The following is a 23,623-nucleotide window of genomic DNA, read 5'->3' as shown; positions in this document are numbered from 1 at the left end:
CAGCGATACCGAGGGACCGTGGGACTACTCAGCTAGTCTGGAGAAACGGCCCCGGTGCCTGTGTGAGTATCCAGGTCCTGTCAGGGTCTCCACACTGTACGATATCTCCTCCCTTCTCCCAGGCTCGGAGCTGATGCCCAAAGCCCTGTCTACCCGCATCATCGGCGGCATCTGGTGGTTCTTCACTCTCATCATCATCTCCTCCTACACGGCCAACCTGGCTGCCTTCCTGACCGTGGAGCGCATGGAGTCGCCCATTGACTCTGCCGACGACCTGGCCAAGCAGACCAAAATTGAGTATGGTGCTGTCAAGGATGGGGCCACCATGACCTTCTTCAAGGTGAGAGTCTCCTCTTCCGTGCATCACCTGGAGCTCCCCTTCCTGGACTCTTTACTGGGTAGTAGCGGGGAGCTCTGCCCCTCCCTCTCTCACTACCGGGAATCCAGGGGCCTGAAACCACAGGTCTCAGTCCCTCTCTGGTAAAACCAGTTAACTCTAGGGAGCTGGGATGACGAGCCATGTAGATTGGTCTCAAGTTCTGAAAGCTTCGGGGGCAAGCCATGTGGATCATTGAAGGAAGATGAGCAGGAAAGGGTCAGATGAGGCAGGAGGAGAGAGATGGTCCAGTACCAGACAGTCCTGGGACCATTGGCACCCTGCTCTTGGCTTGGGGTCTCCATCCCCAAGAGGCTGCCTTGGGGTGGATGAGCTGCCCATTTCCAGGAGCACAAGGCACCTCCCCTTCTCTTAGACCGCCTTCAAGGAAAGTCCCTGTCTCCTGCCCGTGTGTGTGACTGCTTTCACCACAGCCGTGACTTTTGCTCCTCCAGCTTTGGAAGTGTTGCCTCAGTTCTGCTGTTTTCCCTCTGATATCATAGTTGAGGCCAAGGGACTCTGCCTGACCCCGAGAAGCAGTAGGTTCAGTGTGCTTCTAGATAAGTAACAATGGCTGCAGCCTGAGCACTCCCAGCGGGCCAGACTCTGCTCCCTGCGTGGCCTCTATTAACCTTCTCAAACCCTGCGAGATGAACACTGTAATTATTCCCAATCCATGTGTGGAGGAAACTGAGCCCCAACAGATCAGTGGCTCATCTGAGGATTCACATCTGGAGGAACTGGGCCCCCATCCTCTTCTGTTTTTCTCCAAAACTTAGGGACTAAACCAGTGGTGGTGGGACCTGAATGTGTGTCCAATGCCACAGAGCCTATGATATCAAAAAAAGACTGAGTACTGGTGTTCATACATACATACATACACGCACACCCATACACACACATGTATCTGACTCAGGAAGACTAGGGTGGACTCATAAGGAGTCTTCTGGGCCGAGGATATAGCTTATTTGGTAGAGTGCTTGCCTACTGAGCACAAAGCTCTGGGTTCGATCCCAGCAGAGTAAAAATGGTATAGCGGTGCACACCTGTAGTCTGAGCTCTCAGGAGGTGGAAACAGAAAGGTCAGCAGTTCAAGGTCAGCCTCAGTTACATAGGGTGTGGGAGAGCATCCTGGACTACAGGAGGCCCTGACGAGAGAGAGAGAGAGAGAGAGAGAGAGAGAGAGAGAGAGAGAGAGAGAGAGAGAGAGAGAGAGCTAATGAGTTCCCGATGCTGCTGGAGCTGTGGCAGGAGATACTTTGAGATGTGGTCCTCTAATTACCCCTTGGAAGCATCAGGCTTTGAGAGCCGTGCCAGTACATCTGTTGGCTTATTAATCAGCTGCCCTCTACCAGTCTGGAAGCCTGTGTATCTCCCTTTGCTCTGGGCTCTGCTTCTTCATCCCTGAGCCCTCGCCTCTTTGGAGACTTCAAGAAAAGGAATGAGCCCCAGCGGGGCCTGAGGAAATAAAGGAGGAAGTTAGAGTGTAAAATGGCTCCATCCCATGGGTGCTCGAGCCCCAGCACTTTCCGCCAGCTCCCCGTGTCTCTCCTGAGGCTGCGGGCAGGAGGGAGGAGGAAAGGGGGCTTACCCTGGCCCATGGCTACTGCCACCGGAAGCTGGTCACAGCATCTGCTGGGGAGGGCACAGTGTGCATTGAGATCAAGGGGAAATAAAGTGTTGTCAGAGGCACACTTGGCACTTGCTGAAGCCCTGAGAGTGTGAGCAAGGCTGACAGTATGAACATACATGTATGACCGACGGTGTATAGCGTGAATGACACATGTAAAAGAGCTTTTTGCTCATGCACATGTGACATGCGTCGAAGTGTGCCCATCTGTGCATAGGTAGATCTGTGCTTGGGCATGAATGTTTGCATCTGTATGTGTATGTGTGCTAATGCGCAAATGCATGATCACCATCTAGGAACACAGATGTGCATGCCAGAGTATCTGTGTGTGTGTGTGTGCACAGAATGTCATATACTTAAATGTGTGTGTGCGTGTGTGTGTGATCATGTATACATGTGTGCCTCTGTCTGTATGCGTGTGCCTGCGCATACAAACCTGCCTGCTCACACTCTCTGTCCTCAGGCCACAGCCCAGCCCTTTGACTACCAGAGTTTCTCATGAATTAGGCATGAGCCGTCTCAAAGCAGGTCTCCCGATCAAAGCGAAGAGGCATAAATAAGCCCAGTGCAGGCTCATCTCGGCTGATTGGAGCCCCCCCCCCCCGCCTCCCTCTATGCAGAGATGCTCAGATTGCCTTCTCAGAGCCCAGACCCAGCTCCCCACCGAGCTTGGTCCTCAGCAGCAAGCAGCCCCTGCACCCTTACCCTTCTCCCCTGCAGGCGGCCCAGTGAGGAGGGCAGAGGAGGGACTCAGAACCTGCTCCCTAGCCAGGACTCTGGGGCTCTGGGGCCCATTCGCTAGAAGCAGCAGCTGAGTGTTCCCAGGCAAGACCAACCCTACTCCCATGCTTTCCTGACACCAATTAATCCTTCTCTGCAACCAGCCCCAGTGTCCCAGGTGTGTGCCCACACTTCACCTGTTTCTCTGTCATTCTCCTCCTAACAACCCTCCAAGGCAGGAGAGTCTCATCCCCTCCATGTTACACACAGTGGAAGCAAGGCTCAGAGAGGCTCAGTGACTTGCCTAATGACACACAGCTGGAAAACCGCAGAGCTGGGATTTGGACCACACCTGACTGTAATGCTGTATTCTTTATGCTCCTGCAGTTGGTTTCTCTCAGGATCCCACCACAGTCCTCCGCAGTCTCTCTTGGGGAGTAGCAAAGCCAGGGAGGGTTGGGCCATGCCCTTAGCCCAGCACAGTCTTGACACATTGTAGTCACTCGGCAGATTATCCATTGAGTGTCTGGTGCTGTGGAAGGGGTGGGACCGAAAGACGAAAGACGGCAAAGCCAGGAGAAGCCAGTGCAGGAGGCAGGGGTGAGCATAGGCACCAAGCATGCAGCACCCCACCCCTACCCCAAGTATCCCAAGTTTAAAGCAGGTTGACTTTATTTCTGTGGGTAGCATGTTCCTGGTTAGGCGGTGCCCATGGAGCTAAGGAGATGGTTCCGTTAGTAAAGAGCCTTGCCATGGAAAGAAACATGAAGACTCGAGGTCATATCCTCGGCACCTATGGGAAAGCTAGGTATGTAGGGACCCACCTGTAACCAAGCATTCCTAGCATTGGGTGTGGGGTGGATAGACAAGGATCCCTGTACCTCGGTGGCCAGACTGTCTAGGTGAATCAGTAAAACTTCATGTGCAACGAGAGACCTTGTCTCAAGAAATGAGGAACAGCTGAGAAATATACCAGATATTGGCTTCTAGCTTTCACAAGCATGCATATACGCACATATACACACATATATGCACGTGCACACACACACCTGCACGCATGCTCAAGAGAAAGAGAGAGAGAGAGAGAGAGAGAGAGAGAGAGAGAGAGAGAGAGAGAGCATGTAGACACATCCCAAAATAGATAAGCACATAAAACTCCCATGGCTGGGCTGGAGAGATGGCTCAGTGGTTAAGAGCATTGCCTGCTCTTCCAAAGGTCCTGAGTTCAATTCCCAGCAACCACATGGTGGCTCACAACCATCTGTAATGGGGTCTGGTGCCCTCTTCTGGCCTGCAGGCATATACACAGATAGAATATTGTATACATAATAAATAAATAAATATTAAAAAAAAAAACTCCCATGGCTAAGAGTAGAGCGTGTGAGAGGGAGCAGCAGGAAGCAGGACACTCAGCTCTTGGGTCCCGGGCCCCTTGAGCTCAGCCGGCTGCTTGCAGGAAGCTGGGTGGCTCAAGTAGGCCCCTTGGCTCTGAAGGAGGTTTGCTGGAAGGATTGTCAGGGAGCAGCAGACATCACAAACACCGTCTCCTGTGTTGTCCTCCCTCTGTCTTGGAAGATAAAAATTAATTAGGAGATGAAAAAGGAGGCCTTTGAAAGCACTGTTTGGCTGTAAAAACTATGTAGGCAAAAATGTAAAGGAGGCTGTGGGGGAGGTGAGCTCCTTGCAGGGGAGCTGGGCGGCTTTGAAGGGAGAGAAGATGCTGGAAGAGATTCTGCATCACAATCTGGGGATTGTGGCCTCTTTGAGTGGTAGAGCTGGGAGCTCAGCACAGTGGGGTTGCTGGGGGAAAACCATGGGAATCTGGAGCCTCAAAAGCCAGGCTCCCCAGCCCTGGGCATGGCGGAGCCCTCGCCCTTACACAGCCTCAACTGCAGCATCCTACCTGGAAAAGGTTTGGAGGGCCTGTCCTGCATCCCTGTGCTCCAGCTGAACAGTGATGCTTCCCCAAGCTGGAGACTCAGGAGGCTACCCAGACCTCAGCTCCCAGTCTCTCCAGCCCCTCCCTCTGCTGCCCTCCTTCACAGCCCTCCTAACTTGCAGAAGAAGCAGAGTTGGAGGACCAGGTAGCAACCAGCCTGGTCCAGCCTGTTGCAATCAAAGCCCGCATTTAAAATCAGACCCCCCCACCCCAGGATGTGTCCTGGGTGTGTCTCATTGCTCCAAACCCCACCTTGCTCACCTGGACAGATAAACGCTGATTCCTACCTATGATGGTTCACTAGCGGATTCAGTGAGCTCCTAGACATTCAGCGTTCATCGGGGTTCAGGGGATATCTTGCCCCAAGATTCCCCTCCCGAGGCAGGTGACTTAAGCGGAAAGCATCTTTGACACTTGTAGACTGTCCTTTCTCTGGGTTCTCTGGACTGGGCCTAGTGGGCCCTGTGGTAGATTTCCATGCCTCTTATCCTGACCATGTACTTTTTGCTCAGAGAGGGAGCTGGGAGTCAGCTCTGAAAACAGAAGGAATCTATTCCTGAGGAGGCAGAGGCAGACAGATCTCTGAGTTCAGGGATAGCCTGGTCTACATAGTTAGTTCCAGGCCAGCGAGGGCTACATGATGAGATCCTGTCTCCAAAACAAAAAGAAGAATTCTAGAAGGAGCTGGCAGAAAGAAAGCAATAGGTAAGGTAATTCAGGATGGCAGGGAAGTCACTGAAAGCGCCTAAACTTCTGAAGAACTGGGCCTTAGTTTTCCCTTCTGTGAACTGGGTGTGGTACTGTCCTCAACTTTACAGAATTATTAAAATGTTTAGCTAGGTGATTCCTAGATGCAACCAAGAAGGGTTTCCGTTGTACAGGAGATGTCCCATAATGTTGAACAGCCTCACTATTTACTAATGCAAGCTGGTGTGACACAGGCCCATCTGCCCCATAGACGTGATTCTGAGACCATCCATTGCTTACTTTGATGTAGAAATATTTTATGTGCATTGGTGTTTTGCTTGTATATATATCGGTGTGAGGGTGCCAGGTTCCCTGGAGCTGGGGTTACAGTCCATTATGAGCTGCCATGTGGGTGCTGGGAATTGAACCCGGGTCCTCTGGAAGAGCAGCCAGTGCTCTTAAGAGCTGAGCCATCTCTCCAGCCTGCAGGAATATTTTTTAAGCTGGTTGTTGGCATTTTGAAATCTAGAGACTTTTGCATTCGAAATATTCGCGACTCCAGTCTCTTGCAAATATGAACGATCTGGCGTTTCCAAGCTGGCGCTCCTGCAGAACGGCTCCTGAAGCACAAAGGCAGCAACCGGCTCTGGCTTCTAGTCCTGCCTAGCCTGGAGCCGTGTTCCAAACCCTGTCAGCACTTGTGTGTATGTGTGTGTGTGTGTGCGCACGCGCGCACATGTGTATGTGTGTGCGTGCACACGTGTGCGCACAGGTGTATATGTGGGGGGGTCCTGAATGCATGTGCACAGATGTGCATGTGTATGTGTGTGCAGGTGCACCTCAGGCAGGCTCTTCCTAAGGCTCCATCCATCTCATTTTGAGACAGGGTCTCTCGCTAGCCTAGAACTTGCCGAATAGGCTAGGCTGGCACCAGTGATTCTCAGGGATCCACCTATCTCTGATTCCCCAGTGCTGAGACTGTAAACCATATGTCACCATGCCCAACTTTTTTGTTTTCTTCTTTTAGACATGGGCTCTGGACATCAAACTCAGGTCCTTGTGTTTGCAAGGCAAGCACTTTCACTGAGCCGGCTCCCGCAGTCCCTTCCCCCCAAAGTTTTGTGTCATTTTCTTTCCATAACTGCTCTGCACTAGGAAGAGTACTTCCTCCTTCTAAGTGGGAAAACTAGTCTTTAAAGAGAATTGAGGAGCCTCACGGGATGGTGATGGTGCCCGCCACGGAGAGAGCCTTAGGGTCAGGCTCTTGTGTTCGTTAGTGCCCCCATCCCTTCCCTCCGCTGACGCTGATGGTAGCCCAGGGCAGTAGGCGTCCTCATGGGCTCCATTTTACAGACACAGAAGGTGTGGCTCAGAAGGAGCTGTCGTTTGAACACAGGCTGGTGTGACTCCAGGGTCCATGCAGCAGGGCTGAGCCCTCTGTGATCTCTCATCTCCACCTGCAACCCTCCTCTCTAGAGCCCTCTGAGACCCTCTGGGGACTGTGATAGCAGAAGACGGGCGCTCAGAGAGGCCTCCTGGTGCCCGCAGAAATAAACCAGGAGATGTGATTAGCTGCTCCAGGACATGGTTCTGATGGGGCCAGAGACAACCCCCCCCAACCCCACCCCTCACCCCCGCATGCATCCCTGGCTAGGCAAGCTAATCGATTAATCTGGGGAAGGTCTCTTCTCCGTAATGGAAAATACCCGAAGCCTCACACGAGCCACACTCAGCTGCCTCTCTGCACACATCGCCTGAGATTTAGTTGCATTCAGAGCTGATAGATATGTGTTTATATATGCACATATAGCCCCATATACATTCTCTTGTACAGAAATGTTAAATTCTCAAGATTAAGTGTCTTCGGTTGGGGGAAATCAATCCGCTTCTTCGAGGAGGCTGAAACGGAGAGTCGTGAGTCTGGAACTCCCTTTCTTGCCAATTCTCCCTGATATAAATAAAGCATCTTCATCCTGGCAGATCGCCCCGTGTTGGCTGCTCCAAACGATTCCATTAATTGATTTAGGTGACTGGCTCTGCAGTCACCCTTATTAAGGTTCCCACCAGAGCCAGGATAGCAGATGACTCCGGAGCCATCGGTATGTGGGACTCCACTCCCCAGGGACACGGTGACTGCAGCTCAGGCTGGTAGTGGGAACGCATGCCTCTGATGAAGAGGACTTGGCTTCTTTCTGTGGTGAACGTATCGGGGGGTGGGGGGGCTCGGGGATGTGCTCCAGCATGTCTGAACTGTTCGAGGATAAAAAAAATAATGGGGAGAGACTATGAGCAGGTGTATTTGACAATGGGGCCCAATTGGGGTCTGGGTCAAGAACAGTGCGGGACATCCAAGGCAAGCAGGCTGCAGACTCGTGTGAGTTTGGAGCATTGGAACTGGAAGGTAGAGTTCTTGAGAGGCATGTCACAGCCGACTTCCGCTTTGTGTCATCTGCCATCCTAACTTGCCTGGTACCCTTCCTTGTCCCTTTACCCACCGGTGATCTCGATGTGTCTTCCTCAGAGCCTATCTCCCTCTTTGTACTGAATTCCCTGCCTAAGACTATGATCTAGGAAAAGCATCTCTGCTGGCATCAGGCCTATAAGTAGGAGGAATGGAGGGTAGAGGGTGATAGATGGAGTTGAGACAGAAAGCTGTTCTGGTCACATCCTGAGGCACAGGGAGGAGGGCAGGCGGGCAGAAAGGGTCCCTGGTCATTTTTGCCAAGACCAAGAAGCTATAGGTGACTAGCTGCGTGGGAGGATAAGTGGACATGATGGGTGAGAGGGGACAAGGGTGGCTGACTGGCTAATGGACAGATGTGAAAGAAGAAGGATAGATGCACACATGTAAAAAGAGCATGAATAGAGAGTGATAGACCGGATGAGGAGGATAGTGTGGGGTAGGAAGAATGAGAAGAGGAAATAGGGCTGGGTACATGCATGAGTGGGCTGTAGAGCAGTTAGACGATGGACTGCTAGGTGTCTGGATTAGGGGGTACATGCATGCCTGGCTGGGTGCATGGGTGAATTGTTGGATACATGGATCCATGCACGGATTGATGGTGAACTCACAGGTAGATGCATTAGGAGGTAAGAGTCGTGGTGCTTCATCCGACCTCTGTAGAAAACAGAATTTGGGAAGCAGGAGGCAGGGACGTAACACAGCTGAGGAGCTGGAGTCTTTGGACGGAGAACGGAAGTTAGATCAGAACACCCAGAATGCCAGTGCATCTGGGGAGCAATGAGTCTGGGGATCAGTGTGTCTGGGGAGCAGTGCGTTCGGGAAGCAGCAAGTCTGGGAATCAGTGTGTCTGGGGAGCAGTGATTCTGGGGAGCAGTGCATCTGGGGAGCAGCGTGTCTGGGGAGTAGTGAGTCTGGGGAGCAGTGGGTCTGGCAAAGTGAAGGTGGCTGGACCCGGGTGATTTGGTCCCAGGAAGAGCTAGAGTTTATGACTATCTGCACACGCAGCTAGATCAGGAGCAGTACAGCTCTCAGGAGCACGTCTGTGAGAGTGTATTAGTTATCCACCGCTTAACCAATTACCCCAAACTTTATGTCTTAAAATAGCATCTGTTGTTCAGTCACTTGTGGTCAGGAATCCGGCGGGGCTTTGAGAGTCCTCTGGCTCGAGGCTCCTCAGTGGGCTGCGATCCAGCTGTCTGCCAAGGCTGCAGTCACTCTGAGGTGTGGCTTCTAGTTCATGGCGTATGCACATGCTCAGTTCCCCCGGGATTGTCGGACTGTGCAAGAAAAGTACTTTGCTAGGATTCAGCCAGATGCTGTCCTCTGCCCTTGCCATGGGGCTCTCTTCTTAAGCAGTTCATAGTGACAGTACCGCCACCGCCGCCCGGGAGAAGAGCCTAGGAATGTGCAGGGCGATGAAGGACAAAGTCGTGTCACTCAGAAGTGCCATTCCAGGCCTTCCAGAGAATGACCCAGAGGCAAGCCAAGAGATCCAGTCCACACTTAGGAGGAGACAGAACTAGGGTGCGACTGACGGGAAGTGGGGGTCACTAGAAGCTGTGCAGTGCCCAGAGAAGAGGCGTGCAGAGCAGGAGGAGGGGCCAAGAGAAGCTGACAGAGGTGAATCTGCATATCAGAAATTATCTGGAAAATGAGAAACATCTGGAGCACCAGAAAAGCCAGCAATGAGAGTCATCGTCGAGGGAAGAGGTGTTAGCGTGTTAGCGGGGCGGGGTGGGGGGAGGAGCACTTGGGGATGAGCTGAGGTGGAAGAACAGCTAGAAGGTAGCAGGCTGCAGAGTGGAGCAAAAGGCGCAGGCAGGCTTTGGAGGTGGAGCCCATGGAGCAGCCGAGGGCAGGGATGGCTGCAGGCTAGAGCGGTCTGGTGAAGCCGGGAGAGTCAGTGCCTCCGAGCCCTTTGGGCACTGGCTTTGAGGCAAGTCAGGTGGCAGGCAGGAGAGCAGCTGCTCTGTGAAGGGTCTCATGCCCTGTGGCACTCAGCTGCTTCCACCTAAGATGGAGTCCAAAGGCTCCTGCCTCCTGCTCCGATGCCCTCTCCTCTGCTGTCGCCTCCTCCCTTGGAGCGTGCTATGCAGTTGCAGAGGGCCCATCCCTTGCCAGCGCCCAGAAGCACCCAGAGAGAAGTACACATTCCCTTAGGGCTCTCTGCTCCTTCTTGCAGGCACGGCCTCATTCCCTGCCTTCCCCCCAACCCCGCCAAGCCTGTGCCAGCCTGTGGGAGTGCACCCATGTTGTCACGTGCACCAGAGCTGGGCTGGGTGCCAATCAGACAGGCTGACATCACAGAAAGCCACATCCAGACTTGGAAACAGCCGATACAACGGGACTCTCTGAGCCACCTCTCCCCCTGGGACCAAGGCAAGGCTGGTCTGATGGGACCAGGCAGCTGGCATTCATTCAGTTCCCAGGAAGGTTCCTGAACACCTAGCATGCCCCGACAGCAGGAGGCACTTGTACCCAGTCCTCTCTCCTCTCATGGTCCCAAGGACCCTCCCCCCCCCAATCTATCTGGGGCAAACACAACAGCCCACCCACCAGCCTGCCCATCCTGCTCAGTGCCTCTGGTCTCAGGCATGGAGCAGACTACTGCTCCCAGGAGCCTCGCCTTCCTGCCTGAAGTTCCCACCATGCCTCTCTCAGTCCTGAGAAGAACAGACCAGAACCATGCCTAAGTCCTCCCCTGACACAGAGTTTGCCTGAAGTGAAAGCGGGGAGTCAAAAGTTCATTGAGCTTTGCCCTCGTGTGCGCCCCCTAGTGGTTCCTGGGGTACAGTGCAGCTGTATGGGTAGGCACAGAGGGTCTGGATTTAAAGCCTGACTCTGCCATTTAGTCTCTGGATAGCCTTGGGTGGATTCCTTAACGGTGTCTCAGCTTCCCCATCTGCAAAATGGGGCTAATAACACATACTTCCTGTGATTTCAGTGAGGGATCCATGAGTGAATACAGATAAAATCCTTAGAACAAGACCTCTAACTACTGAGACCTCAAGAACAATGGCAATGGGTTTTTGATCCTACTGCACCTATTGGTTCTGTGGGAGCCTAGGCAGTTTGGATGCTCACCTTACTAGACCTGGATGGAGGTGGGTGGTCCTTGGACTTCCCACAGGGCAGGGAACCCTGATTGCTCTTTGGGCTGATGAGGGAGGGGGACTTGATTGGGGGAGGGGGAGGGAAAGGGGAGGCCGTGGTGGGGAAGAGACAAATCTTTAATAAATAAATAAATAAAATGGAGGGAAAAAAAAGAACAAGACCTCTACTTGTTAGTTACCTAACAAATGCTGGAGAAAACTCATTTTGAAGAAGTTAGTCCAAGAGCTGGGACTGCAGCTAAGCCGGCAGAGTGCCCGGTATATACAAAAAGCCTTATTTAACCGTCGGTGCCACATAAACCAGATGTGGTGGCACATGCCTGTAATACCAGCACTTGGAAGGCAGAGGCAGGAGAATCAGAAGTTTGAAGTCCTCCTCAGCTACCTGTGGAGTTTGAGGCCAGCCTGAGCTAGCCTCAACCCTGTCTCAAAATGCAATTAATTAATTCCAAAGACTGATTGTGCTCTGGCAAAAAAAAAAAAAAAAAAAAAAATGCAGGGTTACCAGGAAGCGGGCCAGAGTCCGAATGCCAGCTTCAGTAGCCCCCAGCTGTGCACTTCAGCGCCTCGCCTCCCAGGGCCTCAGTTTCTATACCCAGGTAATGGGTGGTGCTTCCGCACCCCGAAGAGTATACCCAGAACTAGATAACTGGAGCCAAAGGGGACGGAGCGTGCGGGGAGCGGGGAGGGGCTCCGTAACTTAACCTTAAACAGTCCCATCCCTTGCCACCCAGAAATCCAAGATCTCTACGTTTGAGAAGATGTGGGCCTTCATGAGCAGCAAGCCCTCCGCGCTGGTGAAGAACAATGAGGAGGGGATCCAGCGGACACTCACGGCCGACTACGCGCTGCTCATGGAGTCCACTACCATAGAATACATCACACAGAGGAACTGCAACCTCACCCAGATTGGTGGCCTCATTGACTCCAAGGGCTATGGCATCGGCACCCCCATGGGTGAGCGGGGCCCAGGGAGAGGGGTGTGCTGCAGACGGAGGTCCTTGAGCCCCTCCACCCTCCTCTCTCTCTCTCTCTCTCTCTCTCTCTCTCTCTCTCTCTCTCTCTCTCTCTCTCACACACACACACACACACAGTCCTCAGGATCAGTCCACTGGATCCAGGAGGGTTGCGATCCCTCAGCCAGGAGTGAGGGATGGAGCTACACCCCTGACTTGAGCAGCCCTAGCCTGGAGCAGTGAGAGCTGGGACCACCCCTCCCCTTGCCCTGTCCTTTCTGCTACACCAACTTACTGGGGGCCTTCCAGGGCCACAGGACCCACATCCAGTAAGCGAGGCCTTCCCACTTACCTTACCTGGACTTGGAAGCAGACTTCAATGAGAGGAGCCCTTGTTTTGGCTGGCTCTGGCAAGCAGCCCTCACTGACCAAGCCCCTACCCCCTCCACAGGCTCCCCCTACCGGGACAAAATCACCATCGCCATTCTGCAGCTGCAGGAGGAGGACAAGCTGCACATCATGAAGGAGAAGTGGTGGCGAGGCAGCGGTTGCCCCGAGGAGGAGAACAAGGAGGCCAGCGCACTGGGCATCCAGAAGATCGGCGGCATCTTCATCGTCCTGGCCGCCGGCTTAGTCCTGTCCGTGTTGGTGGCCGTGGGCGAGTTTATATACAAACTCCGCAAGACGGCGGAGCGGGAGCAGGTGAGGCCCTGGCGGAGGCTGCGCTGGACAGGGAAGGAAGGCAAGGGCAAGACTAAGCTGGTTTCACCCTCCCAAGGGCATGCGCTGTCTCATCTCACCTCCCTGCTCTCCTCTGTCCTGCTCGAGCATGCTTTCCCATCAACCCCTGCTCCACTCCATCCCCAGCCAGTATGTAGTCAGTCCCACCCAAACAATGCCCCAGCCTCCACACCTGGCCTGGAAGCCTCCATGCCTCCCACCTACCTGGCCTCCCTGCTTCCACCACGCTAGCCTGCCCCCCGGGCTAACTTTCCAGCCTCCAGTTCTTCCTGCCCACCACATTTCTCCACTGCCATCGGCAAGCTCCGTAGCAGCCTGTGCCCCGTTTCAAACTTAATTCAAACCATGTCAGCTTCCTGAACCCCCAGGGTAATTGTTGAAGCTGGGTGACAGAGGCATAGGGTTCATTATATTGTACTCTCTATTTTCGCATATATTAGGAAATCTCCATAATGAAAAGTTTAAAAACGAAAAGTTCTGAGGGATGGCCCAAGTGCAGGAACAGTGAAGCTAGTCTTCCCCTGCCTGATTAATTCAAGCGTGGTCGGGGCGGCAGCCCTGGGTCCCGTGGCAAATTAGAAGCATGGAGAGAAAGTTTTAAGTGTTAATACCCTGGCCTCACTCCCAGAGACTCTGTTTAATTGGCCCATGGTGGAGCCCAGCTCTAGAGTCTGCACAAGGCCCACGGGGTGATTTAAGCGTGCACCTGAGCCAAGAGCCTCTGGGTTAGGCAATCGCCTCTCCCGGCAGAAGTTCAAAAGCATCCGGGCCCAGTGTGGCTGTCAGGAGCCTGCCGCTGGGTCACATGTGGAGGGCCCATTACAATCAGTGTCTGATAGATCCATCAAAATGAACTGGAGTTGTTTAACGATCAGCAAGCCGAAAGCAACCGAGAGAAGGCAGAGGCAGCCCTGGCTGTGTGAGTCAGCCACGGCCTTTGAGAAGCGTGGAAAGGTACCATCCCAGGAGACCGCTCCACTGGAAATCCACCCGCGCAGCTGACTAGGTGGTGTCTGACTTGGTCAAGAATATGGATTGTTTGGCTCACGTGATGGTTGTCTAAGTGTGAGCCCACAACATAAAACATTGGGAAAATACCTAAAGGTTTAACAGGAGACGGTTAAACATTATACTTCGAAAAAGAACAGCTGCCAGGGTTTTTAGGAATCCCCATTATGAACTGACTTCTAAATTTCACTAAAAAAAAAAAAAAAAAACATAAAAGGCCTGGCCTTGGCCCACCTCTTAGACATGCTCCTCCCCATTCTCGCCCTTTGCTTTCCCTCACACAGGACTCCTCTAGAGTCCACGGCACACCCAGCAGGCCTCCGGGCCTTTGCACCTACTTGGAGGGCACTGCCTTAAGTACCCCGTATTCTTGGCATCATCTCGCCGTATAGATTTTAACTCTTGTCACCTCCATTACTAACCCTCCCTAGTCCCTGCTCTCCGTGCTTCACTCTTCCGCATCACGGCTTTAGCCTCTTCACAACAGGCATGACTGGCTGGGGATTTACTCATGCATGTGCTTGCTGCTCGTTCCCATCCCGTTGCTAGCCGGCGACTCCCTGGTCAAGTCCTCTCCTGCTTGCTTTACCCGTGCTCTGTGCTGACTTCCAGCATGCAACCTTGTGTGTGGGGAATACTTACAGGATGCAGAAAGCCAGGCTGAAGAGAACGATGTTCTGCACAGAGCAGAAAGGTGGGGGACCTCGCCCGTACTACAGCCTGCACGCATCCTCCTGGCGCTGGTGCTCTAGCGATAGCCTTGCTGTCTGAGTTGGGCCATCAGCCTGCCCTACTGTGCACCATCTAAGTCCGGGGCCACTGCTCCTAGATACCTGTGGGAATGACCCTCCCACTGACCCTCTGCCTAGCTGCAGGAACCGGGCTCAGAAGGTCCTTAAAAGGACCTCTTCACCGGGTGCCCACCTTAGACACAGGCTGGACCCCTGAGCAGGAGGCAGAAGTTGGAGGACCCATCAGAATGGGTTTCCCATATGTGTCTCGGGCTTCTGCACCCCTAACTCCAGGCCAGGCCTGCTATTGGATTCATGGGAACAAAAAGTTAGAGTCTAGGGGTCCCCCAGAAAATTCGTCAAAACCCCTTACGCTCTATGTGCATGGCATTTGGGGAGCTGCGGGCTCCTCTGTAAAACAGAGAGGTGATACCATCTGCCCCTCCCCTTTGTCTCCTGAGAACTTCCCAGGCCTCTTTCCAGGGCTCGAGAGGTTGGTGGCCACAGTGCAGGGTCGGGAGAGGGAGAGGGTCTGTCTCACTGTGCCCCTTGTCTCTCCCCAGCGCTCCTTCTGCGGCACAGTAGCCGATGAGATCCGCTTCTCCCTCACCTGCCAGCGCCGCCTCAAGCACAAGCCGCAGCCTCCGATGATGGTCAAGACTGACGCGGTCATCAACATGCACACGTTTAACGACCGCAGGCTTCCGGGCAAGGACAGCATGAGCTGTAGCACCTCGCTAGCCCCTGTCTTCCCGTAGGTGTGGCTACAGCAAGGGCTTCAGGCCTGGTCCACGCAGGGGAAAGCAAAGGAGACCGGAAGGGACATCCTCATCTCATGCTGGCCTTGGGGATGGAGCTGCTACTCACATCCAGCTGTGGACCATCAGCTCTTACCTACCAGGAAACCAGTGGGCCCTCGGCCAGCTGCTTGGGCTTCATCTCCTCTTGTCTTTTCTATGGCTTTCTAAAGCTGTGAAGGCCAGCGGAAGCACACGCCTCTCAGGCTCCACCCACCACCCCTCTCTTCTCCACAGCCAGGAGTTTCTGCCATGGCTGTGCGGAGGCCTCTGAAGATGGCTCTTACCCTCTCTTCCTTTCCCTCAAGCCCAGGGCCTTCTAGCATGCAGCCGTGAGAGCGGAGACTCCAACTTTGAACACCCGAAGGATGTTCTAATGAGGCTGCTGGTGGGAGCCCAAAGGCAGCCAGCCACCCACACGTGGACAGAAACAAGTCTTCAGCCCTTAAAGACTGTTCACCTGGGTCTGGTCTTCTCAACTTGACTTCACCCACAGAAGCCCCTTGGCAACACAGAACGTGGTGTGGAAAGGAGGGAGTCTGGTACGGGAGAAGGAGAATGCACAGGCGGAGGCTGCAGTCACAGGTGTCTGAGGTCGGTGTCCCAAGGCACACTTCTGGGAACGTGAAAGAGGTAACAACCATGGCAAATTTCTTCTCCACTTCTGAAAATGGAAAAGAGAAGACACCCTCCTTAGAAGACTAAGGAGTGTCCAAAGACTCAGTTGTCATTGGAAGGCCAGCAGAAGAAATATGGATGCTAAGAAAAGCCCACAGGCCCATGATCTAGCAGACCAGCTTTGCTGGTAAGCAAGCCAGCATTCAGGACCCTGGGTTTCCCCCCCATCTACTCATTAGTGAGTTCCTGTCCCCGCCCATTTGCTTTTGGCTTCCCTCTGTTATCCTGAAAAGAGAAGAAGGGCCCCAACCGAAGTACAAGTCAAAGGAGGGGTTGGTGTTCCCCTCCGCAGACAAATTTTGGGGTAGACGGGAGAAGCCAGAGTGGACCGAGGAACTTTCTGGGCATGCCCAATCTAAAGAGCCCTCTAGAGAAAGCTTTCAGCAGTGGGATGAGACCTCCAGAGGCCTCCAGGGTGGGGCAGGAGAAGCTGCCTCCTGGAAAATTAACCAAAGACTCAACACAGAGATACAAGGCCATGCCGGTTTTGGTCTCTTATCTGGAGCAGCTATGGTCTTGGGGGTCTGGGGGAGAAAAGAAGAAGCAGAGGAGAAGCCAGGGAGGGGACAACCAATAGGGTGAGAAGGTGACCTGTGGTTCCCACTCTGGAGGTTTGAAACTATAAAAGTCTTAGGAAAGATCCAGGCAAAAAGTGTCCTTACAGAGAGCATGACAGGGCCATCAGGGCCCCCACAGCTGCTAAAGATGGAAGTTGGTCTCCGATGAGAGACCAGGGTTGGCAACGTGGGTTGAGAACTGGGGGACTCTAGTCCCACTCTCCCTCGCTTTCCTGGTGCTGCCAGGCTTGGACGAGCCACATCTAGAGATCAAGAGCCTTCTCGGTAGAAGTAAAGTACCCCCTTCAGCCAAGCAGGGTCCCCCCACTGGCTTATGTGATTAACCCCCTCATGCTGGTTCTCGGGAGCTCTGACTGTCTGTCTTCACTGGAGGGATGAGAAGGGAGACTTGCAGCCAAGCCCAGCGCACGGAACAATAGGAAAAGCCATGCTGGCAGGAGGGAGGAATGTGTACATGTCTGTGTGTTTGACTTTGTGTGTGTGAGTCTTGGGGGCTGGTGGTAAAGGACAGACATGGGTATATAAGTAGTCTGTAGCAGGCAATAATAGGGGCCTCCTTTGGGACCTGGTTGTATATGGGGTGTGTGTGTGTGTGTGTGTGTGTGTGTGTGTGTGTGTGTGTACACAAGTGAAATGGAGAGGAAGGAGCCCAATCAGGACCAGCAACAGAGCCTCATCTATGTAAAAACAGGAGAAGCCATGTTGAGATGGGGTTCTGATGAGTATATGGATGGATGCGAGTGTGCATGAATTTGTGTGTCTGTGTGTGTGCACGCGTGCACATGCACATGTGTGCACATCTGTATACTGAATGACAGGTTGGGGAGCAGGATACAACCTGCAGTATAGCCAAATATATGTAAAAGGAGAAGCCATGTCATCAGAGGTCCTTGTATGAGTGTGCGCGCACACACACACGTGTGTGCAGCCTTGTGTGCCCTGAAGACAGCAGGGGAGGGCAGAACAGACTGCTGTGTGTGCCCCACGGGTGGATGTGTGCTGTGCAGGAGAAGTCATGTGAAAATGAAGTGTGAGTGTGTGTGTGTGTGTGCATGTGTGTACTCATACCCGTGCATGTGCAGACGTGTACCCAAATTCCAGTTCACATCATGAGTTGAGGCAGCAGAGCAATCAGTCAGGACACCAGGGTTTGTTTGCATGCCTGTTGTAGGAGGGATCATGTGCCAGAGCTTTCCTGAGGCTCCGTGGGGAAGTACGCAGGGACTTCAGGGCTCACAACTGGTGACTCCTCTTTTGCTCTTCATGGTATCCTGTTGGGAGGAGAAACATCCCCCTTTCTTTTTCTTTTCTTTCTTTTTTTTTTAACCAACTCTGCTGACAGGATTCTAATGAAAGCATTCCCATCCACTGTATTCATTAACCACTGTCTTATGTTGTCCAATACAGTTTTATAACACACACCCACATCCGTGTTCATATCACACATGTGCTTTTGTGCATGACACGGCAGATGTGTCATGTTCTTTTGAGGCTATGCACATACGTAGACTGTGATGGGAGAAGGAACGGGACATAGTTGGCAGGAAGGATGTTCAGAGAGGGAATGAGGAGCGATGGGTGAAGGCATTGGGTTGGTTTATAGACTCATGGGGAAAGGGGTGGCATGCTGCAGGATCTCCCCTTCTGCTTGAGCCTTACATCCAGAGGTATGGCGAATGTCTGCCCTCTGGCTGAAATCCTATGCTTGTCCTAGAGACCATCCCAGTGCCAGCCCACCCTGGAGACCACCCTGCCCAGCTGAGCTGGGTCTCTTTCAGGGTAGGGAAGGAAGTCAAGAGGGAGGCAGATCATTCAAGTGGAAACCTGTCCCAACCCCCTAAGGGGTACACAGAACAGGGGCTGAAGCACACAGAGGCACCGAGGTACGGTGAGAAACACCAGAGTGGGTTTGGGTGGAGCAGATGGGGTATACCTAAGCAGGTGTCGGCTGGCTGTCTCTGTCTGGTCCTGTAGACCAACCCTGACCGGAAGAGCACCTCATGCCACTATGTCTGGGCCTGAGCTCCACCTCCATATACTAGCCCATCAAAGGGACAGCATCTACCCTTTCCAGGCCCTGGGGGCTATTATACAAGGAGCCTCCTTCTGCCGCCACCATGACCTACATCCCTTTTCTCTGCTATGGACAGATGATGAAACCTGAGCACTCTGGGTGGCTCCCATCTGCAGGTGTCTTACAAGAGGGGAAGATGGGGTATTGGCCAGTGAGCTCCACTTAGAATCCCTGAGGTAGGAGGAGATTGCCCCTCTTCAGCCTGGACTGTGTCTCAGCTGGAAGAGCACTTCCTGGGACCTGCCCTTGTGGCATGCAGTGGGGGAGGGGTGAGAAGATTAAATATATCCGTGGGAGAGCAGAAGTCTGACTGGGCCCATAGTCCCCAAGAACCTTCTGCCTCTCCTAACTTTCTTTCTAGTCCAGGGAGGGCTGAAGGTGGGGTGCAGCTATTGCTGCTTCGTGCTGCATGAGGTCATTCCACACACACACACACACACACACACACACACACACAAACACACATACTCCAGAGACATTCTCTGCTGTAGGCACCAGCATCTGAACACAACAACTCCATGGTCCACCTCTGGAACTGCCCTGCATGGATGCCCATCTGGAAAGGCCCTGATGTCATGGACAAACAACTGTATGGAGTAAACATCTGGAACCCACCCAGCCCAATGGACAGATGTGAGAATTGGACCCAGCCCCGTGGGCAGGTCTTTGAGTAAGATACATCTGGACATCCCAGGTTGTTGGGGCAAGGTGCACAGCTGGAATAGGCCGAGCCACTTGCTGCAGTGGGAGGGGCCTTGCCCTCTGTCTCCACGTTCTGGAGTTGAAAATTTAGAGTTGAGGTTTATGTGAAGTCACAGAAATGTTCTAGGTAGAAGGCTATTGTTCTGTACAATATATATATGAATGTAAAATATATATATAATGCTTATATATATGCACAGTGTATATATGACCCACAACCCCTGTGTATACAACCCTTCCCTGCACGTCTGCACACAGTGTACAGAACCCAGCCAGTACGGGTGGGGACCCAGTGAGAGATGGGGGCTGCAGCAGAAAAGTCGCGTTTACTTACACAGCCCTCTGGAACAAGCCAGGCCTTGCCAGCATCCGCATCAATGTTGTGGACCATGCAGAGATGCCAGAATAGTGTGGAGCTGGCAGGTGAACCGGGAAGGGGCAGCCACGGGTGCGAGTCTAAGGCAGGGCAGTGGGCATGTCTGGAGGACAAGGCCTTTTTGGTCCTTGATCCCTGAGCCAACATCACAGTCTAGTCCCGGTATCTAGGGCTAAGGAGAGGAATGAGGAAAGCAGAGTCAGTTTCCCGGGCCTACTCTTACGCCTGCCTGCAGGATGGCCTGGAAGGTGTCAGGCTGCATCTGAAACATGCTGGATGGCATGGGCCTCATGTGTGCAAGTTACCCACAGCTCCTAGCTATGGCGAGTCTTTTAAAGAGAAAGGCCTGAGGGCACCGCTGACATGCCCGTTCAGCACCCTGATAACCTAGTTATGAATCTAGCTCTTATTCTCCTGCCTTCTAGAAGAGCAGCCCTCTAATCACCCCGTAGTTGTCTGTTTTGCTTTTCTAGACCGAAACTCTGAGGCCTCCCTGTAAAAAGAAGAGCTATAGATTCAGTCAGATGCCAGCCAAGAGTCTGCCCCAGTTCATTCTGACATGGTACAAGATGGGAGGGACTTATCAAGGAACCGGAGAGATGAAAGATTCAAGGAGGCGGCACCTGGCCTTGCACAGCCCCTTACTGTCTGCCAGTCCTTCTTTCTGTTGCTTCTTCCAAACGGCAGCTGGCAAAGAGCCCCTGACAGGTAGGCCACAGACCTCTGTCCCTGCCATGCCTGGATCTGTCTGTTGCCAGTAATTTGAGGCCTTCAGCCCCTTCCTGGGTCCAAGCATCGCTAGAGTGTGCTGGGGAGAAGAGACCTGAGTTTTGCTTCTGTGTGGTCTGCAGCCTGCCCTCCGCTTCAGCCCCAACCCTCAGGCCATCTGCACTTAAAGGCCAGGCATGCTCCTGCAGCCATGGCCAAGCGCATCTAAATCCAGCCGCTGAGGAGGGTCCTGACCTGGCTCCCTAGAGACCAGAGGCTCCAGGAGCCCTCACGCCACTGTGCTCTGAAACCCCAGCCCATTCCTGCCTGGGCTGACTTCCTGGCTGGGCCTCCGTGGTGGGGACCTCAGCCCCCAACTCCTGGGCTGAGTCCCCAGACAGCACCATGGGACTCCAAGAGTCCTGGCCTGTCCCACTACCCAGACCAGAGTGCCTGGACACCTACCCCCGACTCCCACTCAACAAGGTTCCCACACACTGGTCTCTGGGCCATTCAGGGGGTGCCCTTTGTGGACATGCAGAATTTCTATGAATATAGTTTTTTGTAAACATTTTGTAACAATTTGGGTTTCATAGTAACTGTGTTACTTGCCAATCATTCTAAGCTGATGTAAATAAATTTCCAAACAAATCTGATTATTTTCCTTTTTAAGACACTGTGATATATCAGAAGTGCACAGTTTGCTGTATGAAGTAATATGGTTTTAAATTTTAAATAAATGTTTTTAGAAAACGGGTTCCTCCTGAGGTATATTTTCTGTTCTTCATCTCCCTTCAGAACCAGAGGTCACAGGCAGTTCATGCTGATTTCCTGCCTCCCAGGAAGGACAGTTTCCAGGGAAGGAGACCCTGCGATGAGCAGGTAGCTGCTTCCAGCCCAGGCTCCTGGTCCCATTTCAGACATCAAGGCCACAATGTCACCTGGCTGATCTCAGTCTTCCCCCTTCTTGGTCATGTGCCACCACAATACACCAGTCACAGGTTCTGAAGGAGCGGCTGTGCCCCTGGGTGACCCTGTCCCTTTGGTCATAGTTGATGAGGTCAGATGAATGTGTCACCAGATGTTGGCTAGTCAGATCTCTCCTGAGCTGTTCTTGGCCGGGAGGGAGAAGGCCCTGTGGGTTACTCTCTGGGGATGGAAATTTCATGTCAGAGTTCAGAGTGATTGTTTTAAGCAGGAAGAGTTGGATGTCAGAGGGAGAGATGAGAAAGACCAAAGGCTGGTGCGAGGTGGGTGAGCAAGAATGGTTCCCAGGACACTACAGAGCTGGTCCAGATGGACAGCCTTCTTCTCAGCCTGGCACAAGAGCTTGGAGGGAGAGACATAGGAATTGCAAACCAGGCTTCTAGAAGTCTCACCTGAAAAGCTACTACCATCAGAACCCCTGTTAAAATTGCATCTCACTGGCCAGGAAGCTGGAGGTGGGTAGTGGTCGGATGCTGCTAACATTCTCAAGTTATCAAGACAGAATATTCCAGAGGAGAGCGAGAAGGGGGTGTCTGCAGCCCCTCTGCCGCTCAGACTCACATAGACAGATTCACTTAAAGGCTGACTTCCCTCAAAATCCTTCACGTTGCTCTATGACACAATCAGAAAGCAGTCAATCAATATGTGTTCAGAGTTTCTCACTGGGAAGGCCTACCCTAAACTCTCCCAGTGTGTGGGCCTATGTTAAACTCTCAAGCCTGTGTAATTGTAATTCCCAGGAGAGTGGCTATGATTGAAACAGTTTGGCTCAGGTGGCCACTTGTGATCCAATCAGCTGTGACCTGAGGAAAGAGAGAGGTCACTAAGTATAGTCATGAGACATAGGCTCATAATGTTAGAGGGATTGAAAGATCTGGAGAATTCCAGAGACTGTGTGTGAAGCCAAACACATAAAAGGGGGGAAAATGCAAGTCAAATAATCCCAAGCTAACTCCAAAAGATTCTTAGATTATTCTTTATTATCAGGGAAAAACTCACGGAACCAGAACGGGGGGGGGGGGGGGGTGTCCAACCCTAAGGTGTGGAGTGCGGGCACCAGAGCACAAGAGCTGGGTGGGCTGGTGGTTTTCTCTGGATACCCAAAAGTCACGCCCCAACTTGGTCCAGCCTCTTAAAGGTCATTGGCTAGAGGAGGTGCCCCATCACCTCCCCCTTTTGTCTAAATAAAAGAGTTCCAAACCCAATACAAGACTATATATACTAGGAACAAATATCAAGTATAAAATTAGAATTACAACCAGCATAAACAATATTAGGCAAGGAACATATGTTAAATGTTTTAATAAACATTCTATCCTAAGGAGTCTAATCCTTGCATTGGAAATGGCTTGGCTAGATCATATGAGGAGGTAACTACAACTATCTAATCTTCAACCCCACTGAAGGCCTGAGAAGGGAGATAATATTACTTGAGTAACCAGGAAGTGCAAACAAGCAACTTCCAAAGTGTGCAGTATATGCCAGAGACAACTGGTTACCTGGGCAATCACCCAAAGTCTCATTTGCAATGTTGAACAACCAACTTTGGCTAAGGCCTAGAGTAACTGACAGACCATTTTTGGAAGCAGGAAAATTTTCAGAACCATCTTACCCTGTCTTGGCAAGGTTTGGCAGTCCTTTTCCTTGTGTCCTGCTTATCCAGTCCGGACACTATGCACTTTGTCAGTGGTTGAGGCATGGGCAGTTCCTTGCCCAAAGGCCAGTTGTGCCAAGAAGAAAACAAATTCCAAGTGGAGTGTCTTCGGTGCTCAACATTCTCTCAGGAATAAATTGGTGCTGCCAGGAGCAATCGTGTCTCATGTCAACAGAATCCTAAGTTATTTAAATACCATGTTCTACAGATCTTTGAAGTGGTTGAAGATTAACTATCTATGCAGAATACAATCTCTATGTATTTAAAGAACCTAATTAGTCTGACTATAACAAACATGAATGACTATTGACCTATAATACTTAATACCTGTATAACTTTAAGACTTCATATCAGAATATTAATCAATCTTTAAACAACTGTGCAGTAAATGAGGACAATGATCTCAAAATGTAAACAATGTATAAGCATCTTGATCAGAGGTAGAAATATATAATATAATATGATAAATATATCCTAAAAATTGCATCCGTATACAAAATGTTTTAAACAGAGGTAGAAACATGCATGCATACAATCTGACAAAATAACTTTGTGTAGCTGTACAAATATTGCAAACAGAAATAGGAGCATATATATTCAATATAACATATAATTTGAACTTGTATTAATATATAAGAATCTATATCAATGTAAATTGTCCATAAATAATAGCTCACAAGTATTCACTTTATTACTCACTATTA

The 23,623-nt window shown here is 52.0% G+C and overlaps 1 protein-coding gene across 1 annotated transcript in view; it reads left to right on the top strand.

Moving 5' to 3' along the window:
• The window catches only part of Grik3 (glutamate ionotropic receptor kainate type subunit 3), a 92,227-nt gene extending 71,192 nt beyond the window's left edge, over positions 1–21,035 (top strand). Inside the window, exons 13-16 of the mRNA XM_050154796.1 lie at positions 123–340; positions 11,664–11,886; positions 12,337–12,587; positions 14,929–21,035. Coding sequence (XP_050010753.1) covers positions 123–340; positions 11,664–11,886; positions 12,337–12,587; positions 14,929–15,123 — 887 coding nt within the window. The 3' untranslated portion in view covers positions 15,124–21,035. The remainder of the gene's footprint in view (positions 1–122; positions 341–11,663; positions 11,887–12,336; positions 12,588–14,928) is intronic.
• The last annotated feature ends 2,588 nt before the right edge of the window (positions 21,036–23,623 follow it).

This window comes from Alexandromys fortis, unplaced genomic scaffold (genome assembly GCF_014885135.2).
Source record: "Alexandromys fortis isolate MF-2015 unplaced genomic scaffold, M_Fortis_MF-2015_v1.1 scaffold_26, whole genome shotgun sequence".
Classification (NCBI taxonomy): Eukaryota; Metazoa; Chordata; class Mammalia; order Rodentia; family Cricetidae; genus Alexandromys; species Alexandromys fortis.
Note: the sequence above shows the minus strand (reverse complement) of the source record. Positions and strands in the feature narration are given on the sequence as shown.